We start from the raw sequence: 22,762 nt of genomic DNA on the forward strand, positions 1-22,762 counted from the left end.
TAGTTTGGGAGTAAGAAACCCATTGTCACGGGGAAAGGGGCCTTAGAAGTAACAGAATGATTTAAGATATAAGGTTTTATTCAAGATTTGTCCAGTAAAAATCAGGTGGAAGGAAATATCTTTTTTTGCCCCTACCTTTCTCGGACTAATTTTATTATCTCTAAACGTTATACAGGGTGTTCGGAAAGTCACTGTGCACTTATATATTTATTAACAGACATGTTTCAATATAGAATACAGGAGGTAAATATGAATGACAATTATAAACAATGTTGAAAGTGACTCCCGTTGGCATCAATACAGGCCTGGATCCTTCTTATTTTGTTTCTAAACACTGCTATCAGTTGCTGGCTTGAAATAGACTGAATAAAATATGATTACAAAACTGCAGAGAGACTTTCCGAACACCCTGTATAACATGCAAATAATCATGATTAAGAGGGCGCTGTTTGGCCCTATGGTAGAGCTGGCGGCTCTGGAATAAAATACATTCGACGCCATAAAATATTTTTACACTAATATGAAGGTAAGGGTGCGTTATAAAAATAACAGTCAATCCCTGAGCCTAGATGTTGGATGTTATGGAGGTTTCTAGATAATGTGAAGTGATTGGTAACGAGACAATGTGAAATCATTAGAAAAGAAACATGTGAAATGACTAGAAACTTAACAGTGTGAAGTGACTAGGAACTCAATAGTGTGAAGTGTTTTGTTGTTTGTTTTTGGAATTTCGCGCAAAGCTACACGAGGGCTATCTGCGCTAGTGTGAAGCGACTATCAACTAAACAATGTGAAGTGACTAGGAACTAAACAATGTGAAGTGACTAGAAACTTAACAGTGTGAAGTGACTAGGAACTCAATAGTGTGAAGTGTTTTGTTGTTTGTTTTTGGAATTTCGCGCAAAGCTACACGAGGGCTATCTGCGCTAGTGTGAAGCGACTATCAACTAAACAATGTGAAGTGACTAGGAACTAAACAATGTGAAGTGACTATCAACTAAACAATGTGAAGTAACGGAAACTACATTACTAAACTTTTCACGTCTGTCCTTTGTTTGGTTTTAACTGCTTTAAGTGGTGTTAGGACTAACTGTTAAAACACGCGTGTTTTGAATATCTGATTCCTTTCTGTTATGACATGTTTCCAGCTTCAGGTTTGTCAATATTTCTATCTTATTACATCAGATATTAACCCAGACATTATACGTGAGAGTAATTCAACAGCTTGTCATGAGTACAACCCTTATCTTGAAATCTCATTTTTAAATAAATATAGCCACATATTTTTTTTACACCTGAAGTACTTACTTTAAACGGATAAGGACGACATAACACGAGTACAATTAACTGTAACGATTGTTGTTAGTTTTTATATCTTTATTTATAATAAGGTGTATGTGATCTATAAATTCCGCTTGCACGTGCAAACAGCACTGCAGCCCCCCGCTGGTACAGCAGTATGTCTACGGATTTACAACGCTAAAATCAAGGTTTCGATTCCCCTCGGTGGGCTCAGCTCGACGTGGCTTTGCTGTAAGAAAACACACATACAGCACTGTAGAAGCTGACGTAATTCGCAGGAATTCACAAAATGGCGGAAACACAGTTTGTTGAGGACTATTAGGGGAAATGAACAAAACTTAGTGAAAAAGTTGTAATGCCTTAACATTTATTCAACGATTCTGTAGTTTTCTTAGTGCTTTCTATTGGCTAGTTATGTCGTCACGTTTAACTGTTCTGGTTAATGAATGAAGCGCCCCAAATCCGATGACTGAGCCATAAGAACGGAGTTTATGCCACCAAAATACAAGGTTCTATACCTGTTTGTCCTGCAAAAATTTGTCTGTATCTAAATTTTCTCAGATTCTCTTTGAATTCGGAGGTCCTTTTCTCCGCCCTACACTCAAACGGAAAACCTTAGAGCTCACATCGCTAAAATCCGGGTTTCGATAAGCTCGTGGTGGGCACATCACCGATAGCCCCCTGCATAGTTTTGTGCTTAATAACAAACAAACAAACTTTGCGTTCGAGATATTTTGCGATCTTAATGAGATAGCTCTTTCCTTGGCTACATGAATATTGTTTATTTCACATCTTTTAATCATGGAAAATATTTTAAAATTTCACATTTCGAATTCATAACCGTTAATAAATATTAAGTTTAATACTCAGATGGATTAAATTCATAAGACTCAAATTATTTGTTTCGTTGATTATTGCTTTAAAATGTTTCTGCAAGACTACACAAGAGATATTCAACTGACAAACTAGAACGGAAACAGATTTTCGTAGGATTAGCAGGTAACGTTGAGTATTATAATTATCTTCTGTTAGTGGATTAGGTTCACTGAAACAGGAATTTTGATGAAGAAAGAGACAACAGACTATGTTAATATTTATTCGCTTTGTGTTGCAGCCAGTGAATGTAATTATAAAAAGTTAATTATAAGTTCACTTTAATTATACATTTGATTTTAGACCGGGCATAGGTTAGCAGACGATGTGCCGGAATTTAAATCCGAGAGTCCATGGTTTGAGTCCTCTTACTGCAACATTGTGCTCTGCACTTGTTTGTTTTGGAATTTCGCACAAAGCTACTCGAAGGTTATCTGTGCTAGCCGTCCCTCATTTAGCAGTGTAAGTCTAGAGGGAAGGCAGCTAGTCATCACCACCTACCGCCAACTCTTGGGCTACTCTTTTACCAACGAATAGTGGGATTGACCGTCACATTATACGCCCCCACGGCTGGGAGGGCGAGCATGTTTAGCGCAACGCTGGCGCGAACCCGCGAATTACGAGTCGCACGCCTTACGCGCTTGGCCATGCCGGGCCTCAACAAAGCAAACTCGAAGAAGCCAATGTATTTAACTTGTTATAAACACTTCTAGCAGCCCCACCCTCAGGCAGTTAAATATTTTTAAATTGTAAATAATTATAAGTTTCACAAGATCTTGTCTTTGTTTGATGACTTTTTGTTTGTTTCACGTACGTTGTCAGCTGCTAGAATCTTCATTATAGTTTCATGGATACAAAATGTATATCATTCAAATATTTATTTTGTTTGTTTTCCTTAGTCATTAAGTGCCGACTCGTTTTGTAGTTTGAAGAGCAGTTACTAAGCTGCAAAAATACCATAACCATTCAAAAAGAAAATAACCAATAGAAAACATTATAATAAATTAAAAACACTATAACCATCAAAAACGAAATAAGCATCCAAAAAACACCATAACCAGTAAAAGAGAATATAACCAACCAAAAACACTATAACCAATTGAAACAATAGTACAAATCGAAAACACTGTAAACTTTTAATCGTAGAGTATTTGTATTAATAGCAAGACTACTCCTGCCGTCCCTAAATTCGAATTACTGGGAGGAAGGAAGAGGTTGACTGTCACTCTTATAACGCATACATAGCTTAAAGTACGGGGATTTTTTTATGTTGTCGTACAAAACCCAACCCTCCCTCCAATGGCACAGCAGTACGTCTGCGGACTTACAAAGCTAGAATCTGGGATTGAATACCCGTGGTGGACAGAACAGACAGCCCATAGTATTGCTTTGTGCTTAACATACAAACAAACAAACCGAAATCTATATATATTTATACAGGTGCGGGAGACAGTTTTAACTTTGAAGATGTGTTCGCTACTTTGAATCAGTAGATAAACCTTCAGTTGTAACACAACAACAACCAGAACATTGTGATTTCTAGAAAAGGTCCAGTGAGCGATTGTCACGAGAATATAATTAATCATCGTTTAACATCCCAGCTACAAAGATCCAGAATCAGAGACAGCAGTCCGAGAGTTCCAAATTATTCGGTCCAAACAGATTTCTGTAAATCGCTCAAATGTGGCAGTTGTGATGATCGCGCGCCTGTTAACGGTTATTGGTTGATTTCTTTGTTATTCGCCACTTGCCATTAAAACCTTACCGCTGTCCACAACAACTACACGTTCAGTGACTCGCCCGCAATGTTATGTTTCGTTAATGTTTTTGCTCGCTATGGTATACGTCTTCTCTCCTTAAACTCGTCCGATAAATTTGCTTTTTGTGGGTAGTTATCGCAAATGATACCGGAAAGAGCGCGGTGATTCTCGTGGATTACTCGTAAAACTGCCTCGGTTTGCTAAGAACGTTTCGTCCTATTAACAAATAACAAGTATTTCCTACAACGTACACTGAGATCAAAGGTTAGGCTTCGTGCGCACCGCATAACCATAAAAAATAAAACAAAGCTGGTTTGCGATTATTCCCAAGTGTTGCCGTTTTGACGAAACACGAGGATTTAGGTATTTATGTCTTTGTGTTCTACCTCGGCATTGAGTTTATGTGGGTAAACAATGTATTAAACAACACAAAATAGCATGCACCATCACTGTGTTTCTTTGTTAAAATATACACAAAAATCTAACCGTGGTGTTTGTGAGAACACTGCAGGAAATGCCTCTAAAAGAAGAGGTGTGTACATGTGTATATTGTATTTTTCAAAAACTAAAGCTAACTTTTGTGTTTTCGATTGGTTATAGTTTTATATTGGTTATATCGTTTTTTACTAAATATATTATTTTTCATTGTTTTTTTCAATTGGTTATTTTAGTTTTGATTGGCTATAGTGTTTTAGGTAGATTAATTATTTTATTTTTGATTGGTTATTTTGTTTTTGATTGATTAATTATTTTATTTTTGATTAGTTTTCGTGTTTTTGGTTGATTAATTTTTTTATTGGTTATTGTATTTTTGCAGCTTTGTAACTGCTCTTCAGCCAAACTACAAAAGGAGTCGACATTTAATGGCTAAATAAAACAAACAAAATACATATTTGAATGATATACATTTTGTATCCATGAAACTATAATGAAGATTCTAGCAGCTGACAACGTACGTGAAACAAACAAAAAATCACCAAACAAAGACAAGATCTTGTGAAACTTATAATTATTTACAATTAACAAATATTTCACTTCCTGGGGGTGGGGCTGCTAGAAGTGTTAATAACAAGTTAAATACATTGGTTCCTTTCTAAAAAGGGCCTGGCATGGCCTAGCGCGTTGAGGCGTGCGCTTCGTAATCTGAGGGTCGCGGGTTCGCGCCCGAGTCGCGCCAAACATGCTCGCCCTCCCAGCAGTGGGGGTGTTATAATGTGACGGTTAATCCCACTATTCGTTGGTAAAAGAGTAGCCCAAGAGTTGGCGGTGGGTGGTGATGACTAGCTGCCTTCCCTCTAGTCTTACACTGCTAAATTAGGAACGGCTAGCACAGATAGCCCTCGAGTAGCTTTGTGCGAAATTCAAAAACAAACTCCTTTCTAATCTCAGCCCTTAAACAGCGGGAGTGTTGTAGATAGCGGCATCAGTCGGTGATGGCCACTGTTTAAAGCTTAAGTTTTAAAAGTGTTCATCACGTATTTCTTATGCTTATTAACTGTTGTTTGAACCAAAATTCTGTTGCTAAGAGACAGGGTACAAAAAGTGCACCCAAAATATTCAAAAATAAATGAGAATGTTTTTCTCTATTTTTCAAACAGATTCATCAAGATTTAACTACATGTTCCTCTAAATTATAGTGTAGATTTTTTAAATTATATTGTAGGCCTAACTTTATTATAATATTCATCCATGATACGTCATTTATTTTTATAGAACTATTTAGATTATGCCCTAAATCCTTCTATATTATAGTATTGATCCATCATGATTTTAGTACTGATACACTCAGGGTATAATATTAATCCGAGTTATAATAATGAGGCATTTGATTATAATATTGATACATTTAACATATAACGTTGGTCAATCTAGATTGTAACATATATAGGTCATAATATTTATCAATACGAGGTGTAATACATATCCATTTCGTTATAACAGTGGTCTAAGTTATAAGTCTAGTTAATAATATTGACCAATCTAAGTTATAATATTGACTTATCTGTGCGGTATAATACTGATCTAACTCATAATACTGACTTATCTAAGGTATAATACTGGTCTGTCTAGGTCATAATGTTAATCAGTCTAGGCTATAGCACTGATTCGTCTCGATTATGAATTTGACCTTTGCTAATGGTACAACCAAATAGATAGCGGCTTCGCGTTATTAAAACAGAACAACTTTCTCTGTCAAACGTTATCCAGTAACTAAAAATTCTCCACCATAAGCATGTATATGTTTGTATATATGTGTATGTTTATGGGGGAGTCATTTATTACGTACAACTTACGTAGATAAAGCTAAGCTCTATATACAAAATGAAACGTGGTTCTGCTGTGCAGTTAATTAGCAAGCAAAAAACGTGTGGTTTTCTTAAAGTGCTTTAACATTGACAAACTGTTCTTCGTACGTTAATCCAGGTAACGACCAATAACTAAAAGAAGGTAATGAGAACTTGGAATTTCTTAATCCTTGTAATGGCGTAGCGGGAAGGGAATCTGTGAAAACTCTTTAGTTTCGTCTGCATTCATTCTGGGATTTTGACAGACGTTTCGCTTGTGGTAAAGATGACATAGAAACCATTCCGTGGCTAATGATGGTTGAAGAAAGTCGTGACAAATGGCTCCGGAAAGTGCTAAGAACTTACAATTAGTATTATATATGTCATTTCGTCGATAAGGCTTCGTCAGCGGGGGAAGAACAGTTCGTTTTATTTTCGTTTTTTGTGTGTGTGTGTTTGGTAAAGCTATGCAAAGGAACATCTGCGCATAGCAGTCTCTAGTTTTCAAGTAATTAACCAGAGGGAATGCAACTAGTCAACAACGCAAACTGCCGAGTCTTGAGCCACCTTTGTCTGACCAAATAGTGAGATTTGACAGTCAATTGTATAAAGTACCCAAAATGTAGAACACGTTTTTGCGGTAAGGTGGGAGTGAATAATAAGACTACGGTTTCATATTGCGGGAACACCCGGCCCGAAATATTAAAAGGTCTGTACCAGTTTCTCCAATTTTGTAGCATTAGATATTGCTTTTGTAACGGAACTTCAAATCCTTCTTATCAAAATCTCAATCTTAAGATTTAGTTATGGGTCCTTAGAACAGATTTGTCATGTGCTTTTAGTTCGGGACCCCTCTCTGAAGAACAACACCAAAGACCCTTAATTTTCCAGATAACTAAACATCAACATGGAATCATTACTACATAACAAACGTGAATACAATGATACAGTCCTACACACACAAGAAACTTATCTCTATATGTGTGTGTGTCTTGGATAATTTAAATAATTGGATAGAAGAGTGGCTTGATGGAAGAAAGCAGAAGGTATAAATGAAGTTCAGTCAAACTTGATCAATGTCACAAGTGGGGTACCTCAGGGCTCAATCTTAGGACCTTTGCTCTTTTTGATTTACATTAATGACGTAGATGCCAGAATGATTAATAAGTTTGCTGATGATTTAAGGTCTTGAGTGTTGCTGGTTGTGAAGAGGATGCTACTAATTTACAAAAAGGATTTAGTTCATTCAGTGAGTTGGAAAAATAAATGGCAGATGAGTCTTAATGTAAGATAATGCATATGGGTTATCATAATTTGAATTATAACTTGGATGGTGTCATGAGAGGAAAGGATCTTGATCTAATACTCGATCAAACTTTAAACCATCCAAGTAGAGTGTTGTTGCTAGAGACAGGCTACCTAGGATTTTATGTTGTGTCCACAGAAATATTGGATAAAAGTATAAAGAGGTTATAATTTAGTTGTATAGGACACTGGTTAAGCCACATTTTGCATATTGTGTTCAGTCTTCGGTTCTTTACATTGAATGTTTGGAAAGGTCTCAGAAAAGGGTTACTAGAATGAAACAAGATGAGTTAGAGCAGGTCCGATTAAAGTGTTTAAGATTGTAAATGGAATTGATGATGTCGATTAATCACATTGTTTGATACTTAACAGTGAGAACAGTGGGACTAGGACACACAAGTATAAATTTTGGCAGGGTAGAAGTTATCTTCAGCTAAGACAGTTATTTTCTTTTAACAGGATGGTTGATCTTTGGAATGCGTTGCCTCTGGATGTTGTGGAAGCAGTGAATTTGAGTGAGTTTTAGAAAGCTTGATAGATATATCATAATAAGATCTGGCTTTAATTTTTTTTAATGAATTAATTTAATAGTTTTTAGTTTGGCTTATAGGATGGGACAGTCGAGATGGACAAACAAGTCCTTTTTGTCCTTAAACATTGTGCTATGTTATGTTTATTTCAAATTATAACGTAATTTTAATATAACATGTAAAATGTTATTAAAAAATGGAGGGCCGTGGTTAATTTGTTGTCTGGCCCGGAGTAAGAATCCGATAATTCTAAATCCGCATTTCATTACCGTAAAAACGCATTCCGTGCTTGAGGGCCGTTTATACGCTGTGAGTTTGTTTGATTGTTTTGAATTTCGCGCAAAGCTACACGAGGGCTATCTGCGCTAGTGCTAACCGTCCTAATTTAGTAGTGCAAGACTAGAGGAAAGGCAGCTAGTCATCACCACCCACCGCCAACTATTGGACTACTCTTTTACCAACGAATAGTGGGATTGATCGTCACATTATAACTCCCCCACGGCTGAAAGGGCGAGCATGTTTGGTTTGACAGGGATTCGAACCCGCGACCCTCGGATTACGAGTCGAGTGACAATTGAATCTCGTTAATTACTCGGATAAGAATAGCTCAAGAGTTGTGGACGTTTCAAGGTTTGATAATATTAGAGGTATTGGTAAAATGTGTTCATATCTCATCAAGTAGGAGAGGGCACCAAAAATTAATTTATGATACAAAAAAATGTACTCAATCTAAAAAAAAAATTAACCAACCCAGAATTCAGTTTCGTCGTGTTGGTGACATCTAAACTGTTATTTAGTGGTGAGAATGGCATAGCTAATAAACGGTAACGTGTTAGTTTTACTTTGATTGGTTTGTGTTACCCAGAATTCAGTACTTTCTGGTTCTTAATGACATTGACAAAGATGATGTTAAAGATGAGATTATATTATCTGGGTTCGAGTACTTCATATTATTACGGTATACAAAACGGTAACTAAGAGGTTAACACGTGATAACTGTATGTATAAGTGTGACCTAGTGGCCGCACAGAGGAGTTGAAGTAATGTTGTCTGTGTACCCTCCCCCCAAAAAAAAAATTCTGCGTAGTTTAGGCCTGTGTTGCGTTATAAGAATGACGGTCAAATCCCACTATTCGGTATGACAATAGTAGCCCAACAGTTGGCAGAGGATACTGTTGACTGACTAACATTATTCTATGTTGGCTTAACATTACTTCATTTTAGCGTAGTTCCACGCCATGTGAAAATAATATGACGTCACTGTAAACATTTTAAAAATAAATGTGTTTATATTTTGTTTTTTTTATAATATATATAACTGGTAAATTTCGATTATTACTGACAGTAGTTAAAGTTTTCACTTATTTGCCTTCCTGTGACTTAGCTATTAGTGTGTGTGTGCGCGCGCTTATGACGTTAAACACTTGGTTGTTGTTGTTGTTTTGAAATAAGCACAAAGCTACACAATGGGCTATCTGTGTTCTACCTTCCACGGGTATCGAAACCCGGTTTTTAGTATTGTAAGTCCGCAAACATACCGCTGAGCCACTGGGGGGTCAAAACAAACTTTGTTTCTAAACCCCTGGTGAGCGCATAGATAACTAACCCCTTGCCTAGATTTGTGTTCAATGGAAAACGAAATTTATTTATTCAGTTAAATTATTTAAGTTTCAAACCTTTTAATGTATAAAGAACCGTGAAAGGGTTAACGTGTATAAAGAACCATGAAAGGGTTAACGTATAAAGAACCGTGAAAGGGTTAACATATAAAGAACCGTGAAAGGGTTAACGTATAAAGAACCATGAAAGGGTTAACGTATAAAGAACCGTGAAAGGGTTAACGTGTATAAAGAACCATGAAAGGGTTAACGTATAAAGAACCGTGAAAGGGTTAACGTGTATAAAGAACCGTGAAAGGGTTAACGTATAAAGAACCGTGAAAGGGTTAACGTGTATAAAGAACCGTGAAAGGGTTAACGTATAAAACCATGAAAGGGTTAACGTATGAAAGGGTTAACGTGTATAAAGAACCATGAAAGGGTTAACGTATAAAGAACCGTGAAAGGGTTAACGTGTATAAAGAACCGTGAAAGGGTTAACGTATAAAGAACCGTGAAAGGGTTAACATATAAAGAACCGTGAAAGGGTTAACGTATAAAGAACCGTGAAAGGGTTAACGTGTATAAAGAACCATGAAAGGGTTAACGTATAAAGATCCATGAAAGGGTTAACGTATAAAGAACCATGAAAGGGTTAGCGTATAAAGAACCGTGAAAGGGTTAACGTGTATAAAGAACCATGAAAGGGTTAACGTATAAAGAACCGTGAAAGGGTTAACGTGTATAAAGAACCATGAAAGGGTTAACGTATAAAGAACCGTGAAAGGGTTAACATATAAAGGATCGTAATAATGTAGGGTTTTCTATCCGAACACATTCACAGATGTTTAACTGTAGATGTTACTTACAGTATTCAAGTGAATAGTTATGGGACATGCATTTGAAAGAAACATTTATTTTCGTTGGACGTCCTCTACTGCACACTCTTATATGTTTCAACCTAAACTTTCTCTAAAACTATGGAGACTCTTGATGCTGTACACTATGTTCCAAACACATTACAGTACGGTTTATTGGACCGAAACGTAAAAACCTCATTATTTTCTACTGATTTAAAATTATTCGTTCTATTTGGAAGAGTGCATTTTCACTGTCGTTTCCTGCGTAATTAATTTCTTTCATATTTATCCTCTTAGCGGAAGATTTATATTACCGTAAATTCTTACTAATAGCATACTTTTGATATTTTCGGAAGCTACACGCATAACTGGATTACGCGAATGTATGTAAGTTACGGTTTCAAACTTGTCCCGCTGTGTCATTATGATCAATAGTAATTTGTTGTGAAGGCTTTTTCGGGAGCAGCAGGAAGCAACGACAATACTTAGCAGCGACTGCTAGCCCTCACTCACAACAGAATGGGAAAGTAACTTACATCACGAGCCAGGAAACTTAGCAGAAGGAAACGTCGTCTGTTTCTTATACTTCCTTCAGTTTTACTTGATGTGTTATGTCACGTGACTGCAACATGATTTGTTGGCTTTAACTTCGGTCACAGTAAACATTCGTTCTCTCAAAACCGCATTCTCTGTTGTTGAAACTCGAAACTTAAATCACGTCGATTTTGTGTGAGAATTATTCTAAAAAGTCGCTAAATGAAGATATTAAGAAATACGTGTGTGTGTGTATTCATCCTCAGACTATATTTGGTTAGACTAAATGTAAACTCTACGACAGTGTTTCAATGCTTATTCCGAGCGCTATATTTCACCTACGGTGGTTTGGCTCTAAACCTAACGAACATGTTGGATGGTTAACTTTTCAGTAACTTTTTAACGACTTGACGGACAATATGGATATTCGAACCTCATCTGATACCACCAATCTCATATGAGCTTCTTATTTAAAGAAAGGCGTGATTCTGCTTACTTACCACACACAGAGTTTTGGATTCTATAACTTCTGAGACTGCCACAAGAGTGTACTGTTCAGTAAGTGACTCTCTTAAAAAACACTTGCGTGACGTAACAAGGCTTCAAGCCTATAATCTAGCATGTGCATACTGAGTGGCTCAGCAGAAACTGGCGATCATCGTGTCATTTACAGCTGGTGATTAAACTCTCGACACATCCAATCACTTCAAGATGTCTTAGATAAGGGAAGTAGTTCTTATCTTCACTAATTGACCACCCCTATCTTTGTTGAATAAAGCTACACTGCTTCGTTTAACTAAAACCTGGGCACGTTGTTGTCTTTGTTCCATGACGTGTCTCTGTCATTTATTCTCAAGAAAGACGTTATTTTAGTAACCAGTTTAAACGATGAATAAATAGAAACCTAAACGCAAGAGGATTACCTGCTTTATAAACCATGTTTTTGTTGGGTTTGTTTTTAACTAGAAATAAACGGTCTTATAATACCACATGTATCTTTATTTTATTTAATAAAACCGTTACTGACAGTACAAATCTTCAAATAACTTCGGTAATAAATTCCAATCGAATCTATAACGTCCATTTATATGGTGAACCATTGATATATTAAGTAGTAAAGTTTATTGTTGAAAGAATTGTATTGTGAAACGTTTCGTGTCCAATTAAGGATTACAACGCTAAAATCAGGGGTTCGATTCCCCTCGGTGGGCTGAGCAGATAGCCTTTGTGGCTTTGCTAAAAGAAAAAAAAAACACACACACACACCAATTAAAGAAAAATAACAAATTTGACATTATAAGGGTATTTATTACTAGTATTAAAATGTATTTTATGCACCATTATGCACAACATAAATTAAAGAATGTGTTAATTTTTTGTTTGTCATGATAACTTTAAACCGTTGGTTTTTTTTTCCTTAAACTGGTATTTAACGAGGGTATGTTAGAGTTATTTATTGTTAATACTTTGTATCTGATGCTACTGTAAGTTCTTTTATCCTGACCACGTTTCTTTAACTTCAGTTTTTGTTAAATGAAAAAAAGTTCATGAGTCAAAGCTTTACAGCATTATAGCCACGCTTAAAAAAATAATAAAAAAAACAGTTTTTTTTCCGAAAGAAAGATGGTTGAATTGTTTGTTTGTTTGTTTGTTTGTTTTGACTCGGGGGCTATCTGTGCTAGCCGTCCCTAATTTAGCAGTGTAGCACTAGAGGGAAAGCAGCAAGTCATCACCACCCACCGCCAACTCTTGGGCTACTCTTTTTACCCTCGAATAGTGGGATTGAATGTAACATTATAACGCCCCCACGGCTGAAAGGGCGAGCATTTTGGCGCGACCGGGAATCGAACCCGCGACCCTCGGATTACGAGTCGAACGCCTTAACACGCTTGGCCATGCCGGGCCCAAGATGGCTGAAAGGTCTGGAACAGCAACAAACACATTTCGGTTAACCTTCTGCTGACGTTTTATTATTGTTTAATTCACTAACTGATATTTCTCCAATACTATACTTTTGGGTTAATCTCCCTGAATTTGTTCTTCTTGCGAGAAAAAGAAACCACCATGAAAACCTGTATAGTATACCAGTATACTGCATAACTACAGTCACTTGTCAGTAACTAAGAATTTAAAGTAGCAGTCAGGAGGGGTTCGAAACAATGTTGTTGTTGTTTTCGATAGTTTCCTTTAGTATTATAATGTTTTGTTGTTTTTTATTTTACGTCATTTTTGCGCGTGATTTGCGTATTATATCTGACTTGGAGACATCCATTTGGTGAACACGAAAACCTTTATATAATTGTTAGATTTATGACCTATGGATGGAATTATCTATCTTTCCAGCCTATATCTTTCGTCCTGTAGGTGGAATTGCCCATTCTTCAAAAACATGTCCTTCGCCCTCTGGATGGAAGCACCGTATTTTCCAACGTACTTTTTCCGTTTTGTAGATAAACTTTTTACTGGTGTCCGGTTTGGACTTCATTTGGTCATCTTTTAATTTAAAAGTAGGGTATTATATCATACTTTTAATGATTTAGGTCTCTTCTCAGATGTCGAAAGGTTCAGACAGCCTTTAACTTAGGATGCCATGCCGCTTTTGATTAACCAGTGTCTTCCTTGGGTATCTTGTGGATTGGGCAACTTTGCAAAAGGAATTCTGCTTCTGGTTAGCCATCCACATTCTCGGATATCGAGTAGGTTTGGTCATTTTATTCCTCCTGCAACATGGATACTGACTATAACCACTTTTACAATGAGACGATTTTGTTTTATAAGTTCACAAAAGTAAGTATAATATTATACCCTGTGAGTTTGGACGTATTTTAGTTCAACCCTGATTTTTTACAATCGTGGTTGTAACTGTTGTTCACTCTGTTTTATTGAGACAGTTTTGGTCCTTTATTTAACTTTCAAATTACCGATTTATTCGCTTGAGGTAGCGTCAACATATTTTACCATGTTACGTCAGAAGGACAAGCTAGCTTATTAACCACCGGTCAGTTTGATTTGTTTTGAATTTCGCGCGAAAATACACGAGAGCTATCTTCGCTAGCCGTCCTAATTTAGCAGTGAAAGACTAGAGGGAACGCAACTAGTCATCACTACCCACCCTCAACTCTTGGGATACTCTTTTACCGTCACATTATGACGCCCTCATGGCTAAAAGGGTGTTTGTGGGGACGGAGATTCGAGTAGTCCTAACCACCTGACCCTAACGGTCAGTAACATACCATTGAAATACATGAAAAAAGTATATTTAATTTTGAGATATAAATTTCAGATCAGTGGGGTCGACAGAAACAGAATGGCGAACGTTTGCTTTTCGTCCGAGGGGATATTATTGTAGTCAGAAAATACTTTTGCATGCTTGATATGTTTTACGTGAATCATGTAAGGATCTATAACCAACAAAGTCACAGTCTCGTAAACAACTGAGTGTGTGTGTGTGTGTGTGTGTGTGTGTGCATAACTGCTTCAGAAAAATGTATTTTAAAAATATATTATTATTTAGTTTTTATTTTGTAACTTTCTTTCGCAGGAAATGAGAGTAAACCGGAAGTCCCCCAAACGGAAGATCAATCGAAAGCAGTGTATAACGGAAGTTTTGAGGTCCATGAAGAAGAAATAGTGATCGTCGTCCTGGTCCTCGTGGTGTGGGTGGCCGTTATTCTTCTGTTTTTCAACAAGTGGGGTAAGATACGAATGTTAGAGCCGTACCAGCCAGAATACAGAAGCCCGCCCTACAACTCCACCATCCCAAAACCCCCACGGATGAATATGGCGGAGACGTCGTCCTTCTTGGAACGAGAACTTCCGTGGATGAGTTCTGTCCCCGGATATTCGACGCAACGGTCCAGGCCAAGACAGAATTCGGTGTTCGTTGGAAACCAGTATAATCGGTCATCTTTGTTCGTCGAACAAGGCATTCCACGCAAGGTCAAAAGCGCAGAAGATATCAAGTCTCTTGTTGTACAAATAAATGACCAGCGTTTACGAACCACAGCTCTCTAAATAGTGGGTGAAGAATTAGTTGACCACCCTCCTATGGGCTAACAACTTTTGTACCGCTTTGAAATACACATTTAGAAGCAGCCATTGAGTAGTTGAGAGTGGTAAAAGAAATTAGCTGAATGTGATTATTACCTAATTTGAGAACCAACTAAAGTAAAATATAACATCATCTTCTCGCGAGAAGTGACTGCACAGACACTTTTACAAAGGCTTATACGTAGCAGCTGGCGCTTAAACACTGGGTGCAATCAGTGCGTTCTCTCCTATCTTCTATATTTGTAACTAAAACCAGCCAGCAAAGCGCGGATAGCGCCACCTACAATGACAGACATTTGTTTAATTTTAGCATCAAGATCAAACACACATGTAACAACTTATCATTTGAAGCTGTGTTTAAACACATAGTAACACTAGTGAGGAGTTAGCCTTACGATTCAAAAATAAAATTATCCGATTTTTACTTCTAATTGACTGTTAGAAGGAGATAGAATTGAGCTCTAACTTTCAGAGAGTGCCAAGAACGGTTCACGCTTTGAAGAAGGTATTTATGAGTTCTAAAGATGGCTGTTATGGGTATTAAAACTTCAATTAGAATGAAAGTACAAAACTACGTTTCGACCTTCTTTGATCATTTCCAGATTAACAAAAGAAGGTTTGAAATTTACCGTTGCTGAACGGTTTCAAACTGTCTTTGTTAGCCTGAAGATGACCTGAAAAGGTCGAAACGTTGTCCTATGCTTTCATTCTAATTGACGTTTTAATACCTATATCAGCCATCTTCAGAATACGTTTTTACATCAAGTGGGCTTCACGTCATCGTGAAAAAAAGTGCTTATATTTTGAGATTAGTTAAATAAGCAATCCGATATTTGTCTAGAAAGTAACAAATAATTTATATGTATAAATATATATCATATAATCCATTCTTCAGAAACCCCCATTGATATTAATTCTCTATTCTAGACGGTCTGTGCCCCTGTGTTTGTGCCAGCCCCAGCTCTCTGTGTTAGACATAGATTGTAAGCCGTCTTTAATGTTTGCCAGTACATTCCTACTGATGTATAATATGGTTGTACGGTCTATAACTCGTTCTTTACGTGTTTGTACGTGTAGCGTAGATGCATTCTTGGCTGACTTTTCACGTAGCAACGTATTTTGTTAATTTAGTGTTTGGGTTCTTCGACGATGACACAGAACCATCTATCATGTACCTTTATCAGTTTTGTTTCACCTTTAATTGTTCAGTTTCAGAGATATTCAAAATTCTTTCAACTGATCGAATAATTCGTTTTTGTTTGTTTAGAAACTAACTGAACATTGTTATTAACTAATAACTATCCCGTGATTTAACTACTGTAACCCTTTAACAATAAACTGAATTAAGATCATTTCATATGCGTCAGAATTTCACGAGCTATCGTGAAAAAAATCTCTGATTGGACGTATTGAGACAATATACTATTTTACCAAGAACAAAGTATCAAAAATGTTTTATTTTTGATACTACACACAGGTGGAGAAGGAAGCAAAGAAGAGGGGGAAGTAAAATGCGTAGGAGAACTAATAGAATCAAGGGTTATGGTCCCCATAAAATGTGCAATTGCTAAACTATACCTGAAGTAATTTCAAAAATATAAGGTAAAACGCGGACGTATAGGAGATGTTCATCTCACTAACCAAAGGTACATAATGATGGCCTTCACCCTCGCATCTACATGGTTTCTTCGTCTATGATGTACTAGAGATCTTTGAAACATAAATACTCCAGTAAAAATAAATGTTCCAAAGGAACAAGCCTATATAAGCCTTGCGATTCAAAGACAAGTGCGAGTAGAAGATAAATTATATTTACTTTATAATTGTTGGTTTGTCAATAATTTCTGAAAACAAAAGCGTCTAACCGATGTAATAAATGGATTATTAACTGCTTCTGTACATTAATTTCCCGCTAATTGGAATTAATTAGAGTTTATTAATTTTATCGTTAAATAATATTGCGCAATACTTCATTACTACATAATCTAAAAGAGCAAATGTTAACAAACAACCAGTTTTCTATTCTCTCACTTTTGTTGTGTTGTGAAATCGAATTTCCCTAAAGTTTTATGTTTCTTTAAAGAAAAGGAAAATATAAAAAAAAGTGCTTAGATTATTATTTCTCAAGATAAAAACCAAATATTTCTTTGTTTCTTTTTCCTATGAGTAGAAATAAAATCTATAACATAATATTACATGTGCCGAGTTTTAAATTCATACATATCGGAAAGGCTTGATTTAATATTAAAAATATTATTTTAACGTCACGAGAGTGCATGAAACACGAGAGCTTGTCACATGCTAGTTCCATCCAAGCTTATAATATCAGTGAATGAAGTAAAACGAAGAAATGATTAGGGAGAGGACAAACACCTAAACAACTCCACGTATTTCTGTGATAACATCAGGTCAACATATATTCAAGAAATTTTAAACAGAAGAATTTTAATATTACATATTTTACACGTAATATCGGTCTCGGTGTGTTATGTACATTAATTTGAATTTTTCTAATATATATTTTAACACGTTAGTTGTTTTTTTACAAAAATATTTAAAAATATCTATTGGGAGACAATCAAGAGTTCATTTTAAATACATTTTATGGAAACAATGTATATTATCCAATAATAATATTTTTTGCCCTTATTGTGCTGTCTAACTCACCTACATCGTACCGATAGTAATTACCTTCATGGCCCCCGCTAGTACAGCAGTAAGTCTACGGAATTACAACGCTAAAATTAGGGGTTCGATTCCTCTCGGTGGGCTCAGCAGATAGCCCGAGGTGGCTTTGCTACAAGAAAACCAAACAATTTTCCTCATTTTCTCAATCCACCGTAACGCCCCCTGGTGGCACAGCGGCATATCTGCGGGCTCGCACCGCTAGAAAATGGATTTCGATACCTTTCATGAGCAGAGCATACATAACCCTTTGTGCAGCTTTGTGCTTAATCCCAAATAAACAAACAATCGTACCTTAACACTTGTTCGTGCAGCGCCCATTTATCGCAGCCGGTTGAGTGAGTCTTGGTGTTGTACGAAAGGTCTCATTTTGTTAATGAATAAAGAATAAACTGTTTGCTAAACCTACACTACAGAATTTGCAGTGGTGTCACCCATTGTCTGACTTAACTTTATTTGCTGATGCCCCTAGTGCGAAAATAACGGACTTCTGAACTATTACTAAACTTCCATTGACATAAATAGTGCACTTGTCTAATAACATTTTAAACTTCGGATTTATCAAAGTATTTTAATTTTCTGTACCACTTAGTGAGACGATTTCTTTTCATTCAACAATTTTGTGAAAACTAACCCATATTATTAATCTATATATCCCTCTACCAGCGGATTCTCCAGGACTTATGATATTAAAATTCGAGAATTGATCTCCACTGTGAGTACAGCGCAGATAACCTATTACTCAGCTTTGCTTTTAATACACACACATACATATGACGTACGCGATACAGTAGCTCCAACAACAAGGTTTAATATTTCTTTCGAAAATCGATAATCTGTAATAAACTATAGAATATCGTTCGAAAACGACTAAGAAATACATTAACTAAGCTTATCTATTAATATAAATCTAGACGTAATAAACAATATCATAAAACAGATTTTAAGTTGTTAAATATGTAAAGGAAACTCGACTGTAATTCAACATCCACATTGACCAGGGTCTCTTGCACGTACTTGTTAAAACACGTGCTTTAAAGGTGTGTTTTATACGATGCGGGTAGTAAAGCGTTCTTTGTTCTCGAACGTACCTAGAGGTGTGTTTTATGTGGCGAAGTTCATGCAGTACCCTTTGTTTACAAATGTACCTAGAGGTGTGTTTTATACGTTGTAGGTGATAAAATGATTTTATTCGCAACCTTATTTACAGGTACAGTTTATGTGGTAAGTTAATGAAACGCACCTCACTCGCGAACACAGATACACGTGTGGTTTAGAAAATGCCCTTTACTCGATCGGAACTTTACATATAACCTGTGTATTAACTCAACCTTTCAGAAAATACATGAAGTCAAATATGACACTCAATAAATGTTGTCACTTTGTTCCACCCACTGAGGAGGGGAGAGTAAATTGTTAAGATGGAAATATATGTGACTCACCTCGAAACATTAAGAACAAGGTGTTTCTTTGATATACCTGTTTCAAACTTCACGCTGTGCGAAAAGTAATAAGAAAGTGATCCAGAAGTTAGTACTTTAAACAAGAACGTCGAAAGTCATCCCCAAATATAAATCTTCAAATTTAGTGCTTGAAACATAGGCCTAGAAAGTAATCCCGAAATATAAATCTTCAAATTTAGTGCTTGAAACATAGGCCTAGAAAGTAATCCCGAAATATAAATCTTCAAATTTAGTGCTTGAAACATAGGCCTAGAAAGTAATCCCGAAATATAAATCTTCAAATTTAGTGCTTGAAACATAGGCCTAGAAAGTAATCCCGAAATATAAATCTTCAAATTTAGTGCTTGAAACATAGGCCTAGAAAGTAATCCCGAAATATAACTATTCAAATTTAATGCTTGAAACATAGGCCTAGAAAGTAATCCCGAAATATAAATCTTCAAATTTAGTCCTTAAAACATAGGCCTAGAAAGTAATCCCGAAATATAAATCTTCAAATTTAGTACTTTAAACAGATATCTAGAAAATGATCCTACTACATCAATACTAAACATTTCAAAAACTACTAATGAAAAATAAAAGTTTTTCCAATGACCTTGGAAGTAAAGTGATCGTAAAATATGGAGGGAGCTTCAAAAGGTCATAAACTTTAACAGAAGAGGACAGTAATGGGATTGTGAGATTAAGATCTTCAAAGTCTATACTTCCACAAACTGATATAATTACAGTAAAATAATCTTCATATATAAATTTTCAAAGTTTACTGTTTGTTTAAAGGGAATCTAAGAATAGCGAAGTGATTATGAGTTGTAAGGTTAAAAACGGTTCCGAGGACAACAAAATGACTCAGCACACTCAACGTTGAATATTGTTCCTTAAACAAGACTTGATAGGTAACAAAGTGATCCAGCATACCCAACTTTGAATACTTTTCTTTAAACAAAGACTTGAAAGGTAACAACATGACCCAACCTTAAATATTGTTCTATAAACAAAGACTTGAAAGGCAACAAAGTGACCCAGTATACTCAACTTTGAATACTGTTCTTTAAACGAAGATGTGATATGGCCCGGCATAGCCAGAGGAGTTAAGGCGTTCGACTCGTAATCTGAGAGTCGCGGGTTCGAATCCCGGTCGCACCAAACATGCTCGCCCTTTCAGTCAAGGGGGCGTTATAATGTGACAGTCAATCCCACTATTCGTTGGTAAAAGAGTACCCCAAGAGTTGGCGGTGGGTGGTGATGACTAGCTGCCTTCCCTCTAGTCTTACACTGCTAAATTAGGGACGGCTAGCACGGATAGCTCCCAAGTACTATTGTGCGAAATTAAAAAAAAAAACGTGATAGGTGACAAAATGAGCTGACATACCCAACCTTGAATATTGTTCTTTAAACAGTAACATAAAAGGTAACAGAGTGATCCTGCAACGCAGGTCTTCAAAGCTGAGGTATTTTAATAGAAAGGTTATGGGAGCAGCAAAGTAGTCCTAACATATTGATAACCAAAACATATTTATTTTCGAAAGGAACTTGAGAGCAATGAAGTTATCCTTCAAGATCTCTCATTTCAGGTGGATCGGGTGCTCGACTTGTAATCTGAGGATCGTGGGTTCGAATCACAATCACACCAAAACATACTCGCCCTTTCAGCCGTGGAGACGTTATAATATGTAACCAATCTCACTATTCGTTGGTAAAAAAGTAGCCTAAGATTTGGCGGTGGGTGATGATGACTAGCTGCCTTTCCTGTAGTCTTACACTGCTAAATTAGGGACGGCTAGCGCAGATCACTCTCGTGTAATTTTGCGCGAAATTTAGAAACAAACAAACAAACATTTCAAACAAGAACCTCTTGTTGTTGTTGTTTTTTTACTATATGTAATTTGCACCTGTGTTGTAAATGTTCACTCGCGCCTAGTTAGTAATCCAACTAGATGTTTATGTTTACGACTACTCACAATAATTATTTCATAATAACACATTTTGCGATGAAACTTTCAGCAGCGACGTCTAGAAGGAAATTGCTAGAAGTTCCACTGTGTTTTTTTCGAACAGGAATCAATCAATATTCTGCAATGTGTTCAGCATTCAAACATTGTAAACACTCATGACTTCCCCTTTCAGGTCCTGAAACGTTGTTTTTAACACCTAAGGCTCCATTATTCAGGAACTGAAACATTTTAGCACCGAAAGCTCAGTTTATTGGATGTTTCAAGATTTTTAGCATTTAAAGCTCCATTTTTTTCAGCTACTGAAACATTTTTAAAACTTAAAACTTTCTTCTTTAGAAACTTTGATAGGCTCTCTTTTTCGGGTGTTTAACGTTCTTATCACCTAATATTCATTTATCATATATTGAAATATTTCTTGCATCTAAAGCTTTCTGTTCTTAGATGTTGAAATGTTTTTACTTCCTGAAACTTAAACATGTTATATTTGTCCCAGAAACAGCTCTGCTCTGAAAGCGAAGGGTAACAAATGTTTTTTTCGATGTTGTAATGCAACGAAGATGTCGCTGCGTAGACTTTCGATAGCTTTGTGTATGTTTGTTTTGTTTTTGAATTTCGCGCAAAGCTACTCGAGGGCTATCCGCGCTAGCCGTCCCTAATTTAGCAGTGTAAGACTAGAGGGAAAGTAGCTAGTCATCACCACCTATCGCCAACTCTTGGGCTACTCTTTTAGCAACGAATAATTGGATTGACCATAACATTATAACACCCCCACGGCTGAAAGGGCGAGTATGCTTGGTGCAACCGGGATTCGAACCCGGGTCCCTCGGATTACGAGTCGAACTCCTTAACAAACTTGGCCATGCCGGATCGTGTGTGTATGTTCAAACCACCAGTGTTTATTATTCGTTAGGCTCAGCAGTGTGTGTTGTTTCTGGATAATTCTATATGATATTAAATATTCTTATTGTTCTGTATCAGAGCGGTGGTTTGTACACTTATTGATATAGTATTTAGCTATCGTAAGTTTATTGAACAGATAGTTGGTTGGTTGTTAATCTACGCTACCAGTTTAGCATGATATGATCAGTATTGGAAGAACTCACGTGATCAACAGCTATGTTTTTTTCCATCATAATAATCCCGTTTCAACAACTTTGTGAAATTGATCAATATATATATATGTATACGAAAATAAATCGACTATCGTTTCTCCAAATCTGTTCTGGATTAGAGGCGTTTGTTTTGTTTTTCTTAGTTTCGCACAGAGCTATACGAGGGCTATCTGCGCTAGCCATCCCTAATTTAGCAGTGTAAGACTAGCAGAAAGGCAGCTAGTCATCACCACCTACCGCCAACTCTTGGGCTACTCTTTTTCCAACGAATAGTGGGATTGACTGTCACTTTATAACGCCCCCACGGCTGAAAGGGTCGAGCATGTTTGTTGCGATAGGGATTCGAACCCGCGACCCTCAGGTTACTAGTCGAATGCATTATTTATCTGGCCATGCAGATCCGAATACGAGATTACTTTGAGTAAACCAGTTTTATATCATCGATGGACCCTG

At 36.6% G+C, this 22,762-nt stretch overlaps 1 protein-coding gene across 3 annotated transcripts in view; it reads left to right on the plus strand.

Moving 5' to 3' along the window:
• Nucleotides 1–15,528, plus strand: part of LOC143254229 (uncharacterized) — a 66,854-nt gene extending 51,326 nt beyond the window's left edge. For 2 of the 3 annotated variants that reach the window (XM_076509030.1, XM_076509031.1), the window contains exons 3-4: nucleotides 7,985–8,040; nucleotides 14,589–15,528. In XM_076509030.1, the coding sequence (XP_076365145.1) occupies nucleotides 7,986–8,040; nucleotides 14,589–15,061 (528 nt within the window). In that variant the 5' untranslated portion in view covers nucleotide 7,985 and the 3' untranslated portion in view covers nucleotides 15,062–15,528. The remainder of the gene's footprint in view (nucleotides 1–7,984; nucleotides 8,041–14,588) is intronic. The other variant, XM_076509032.1, reaches the window with a different exon arrangement.
• The last annotated feature ends 7,234 nt before the right edge of the window (nucleotides 15,529–22,762 follow it).

This window comes from Tachypleus tridentatus, chromosome 6 (assembly GCF_004210375.1).
Source record: "Tachypleus tridentatus isolate NWPU-2018 chromosome 6, ASM421037v1, whole genome shotgun sequence".
In the NCBI taxonomy this organism is placed as follows: domain Eukaryota; kingdom Metazoa; phylum Arthropoda; class Merostomata; order Xiphosura; family Limulidae; genus Tachypleus; species Tachypleus tridentatus.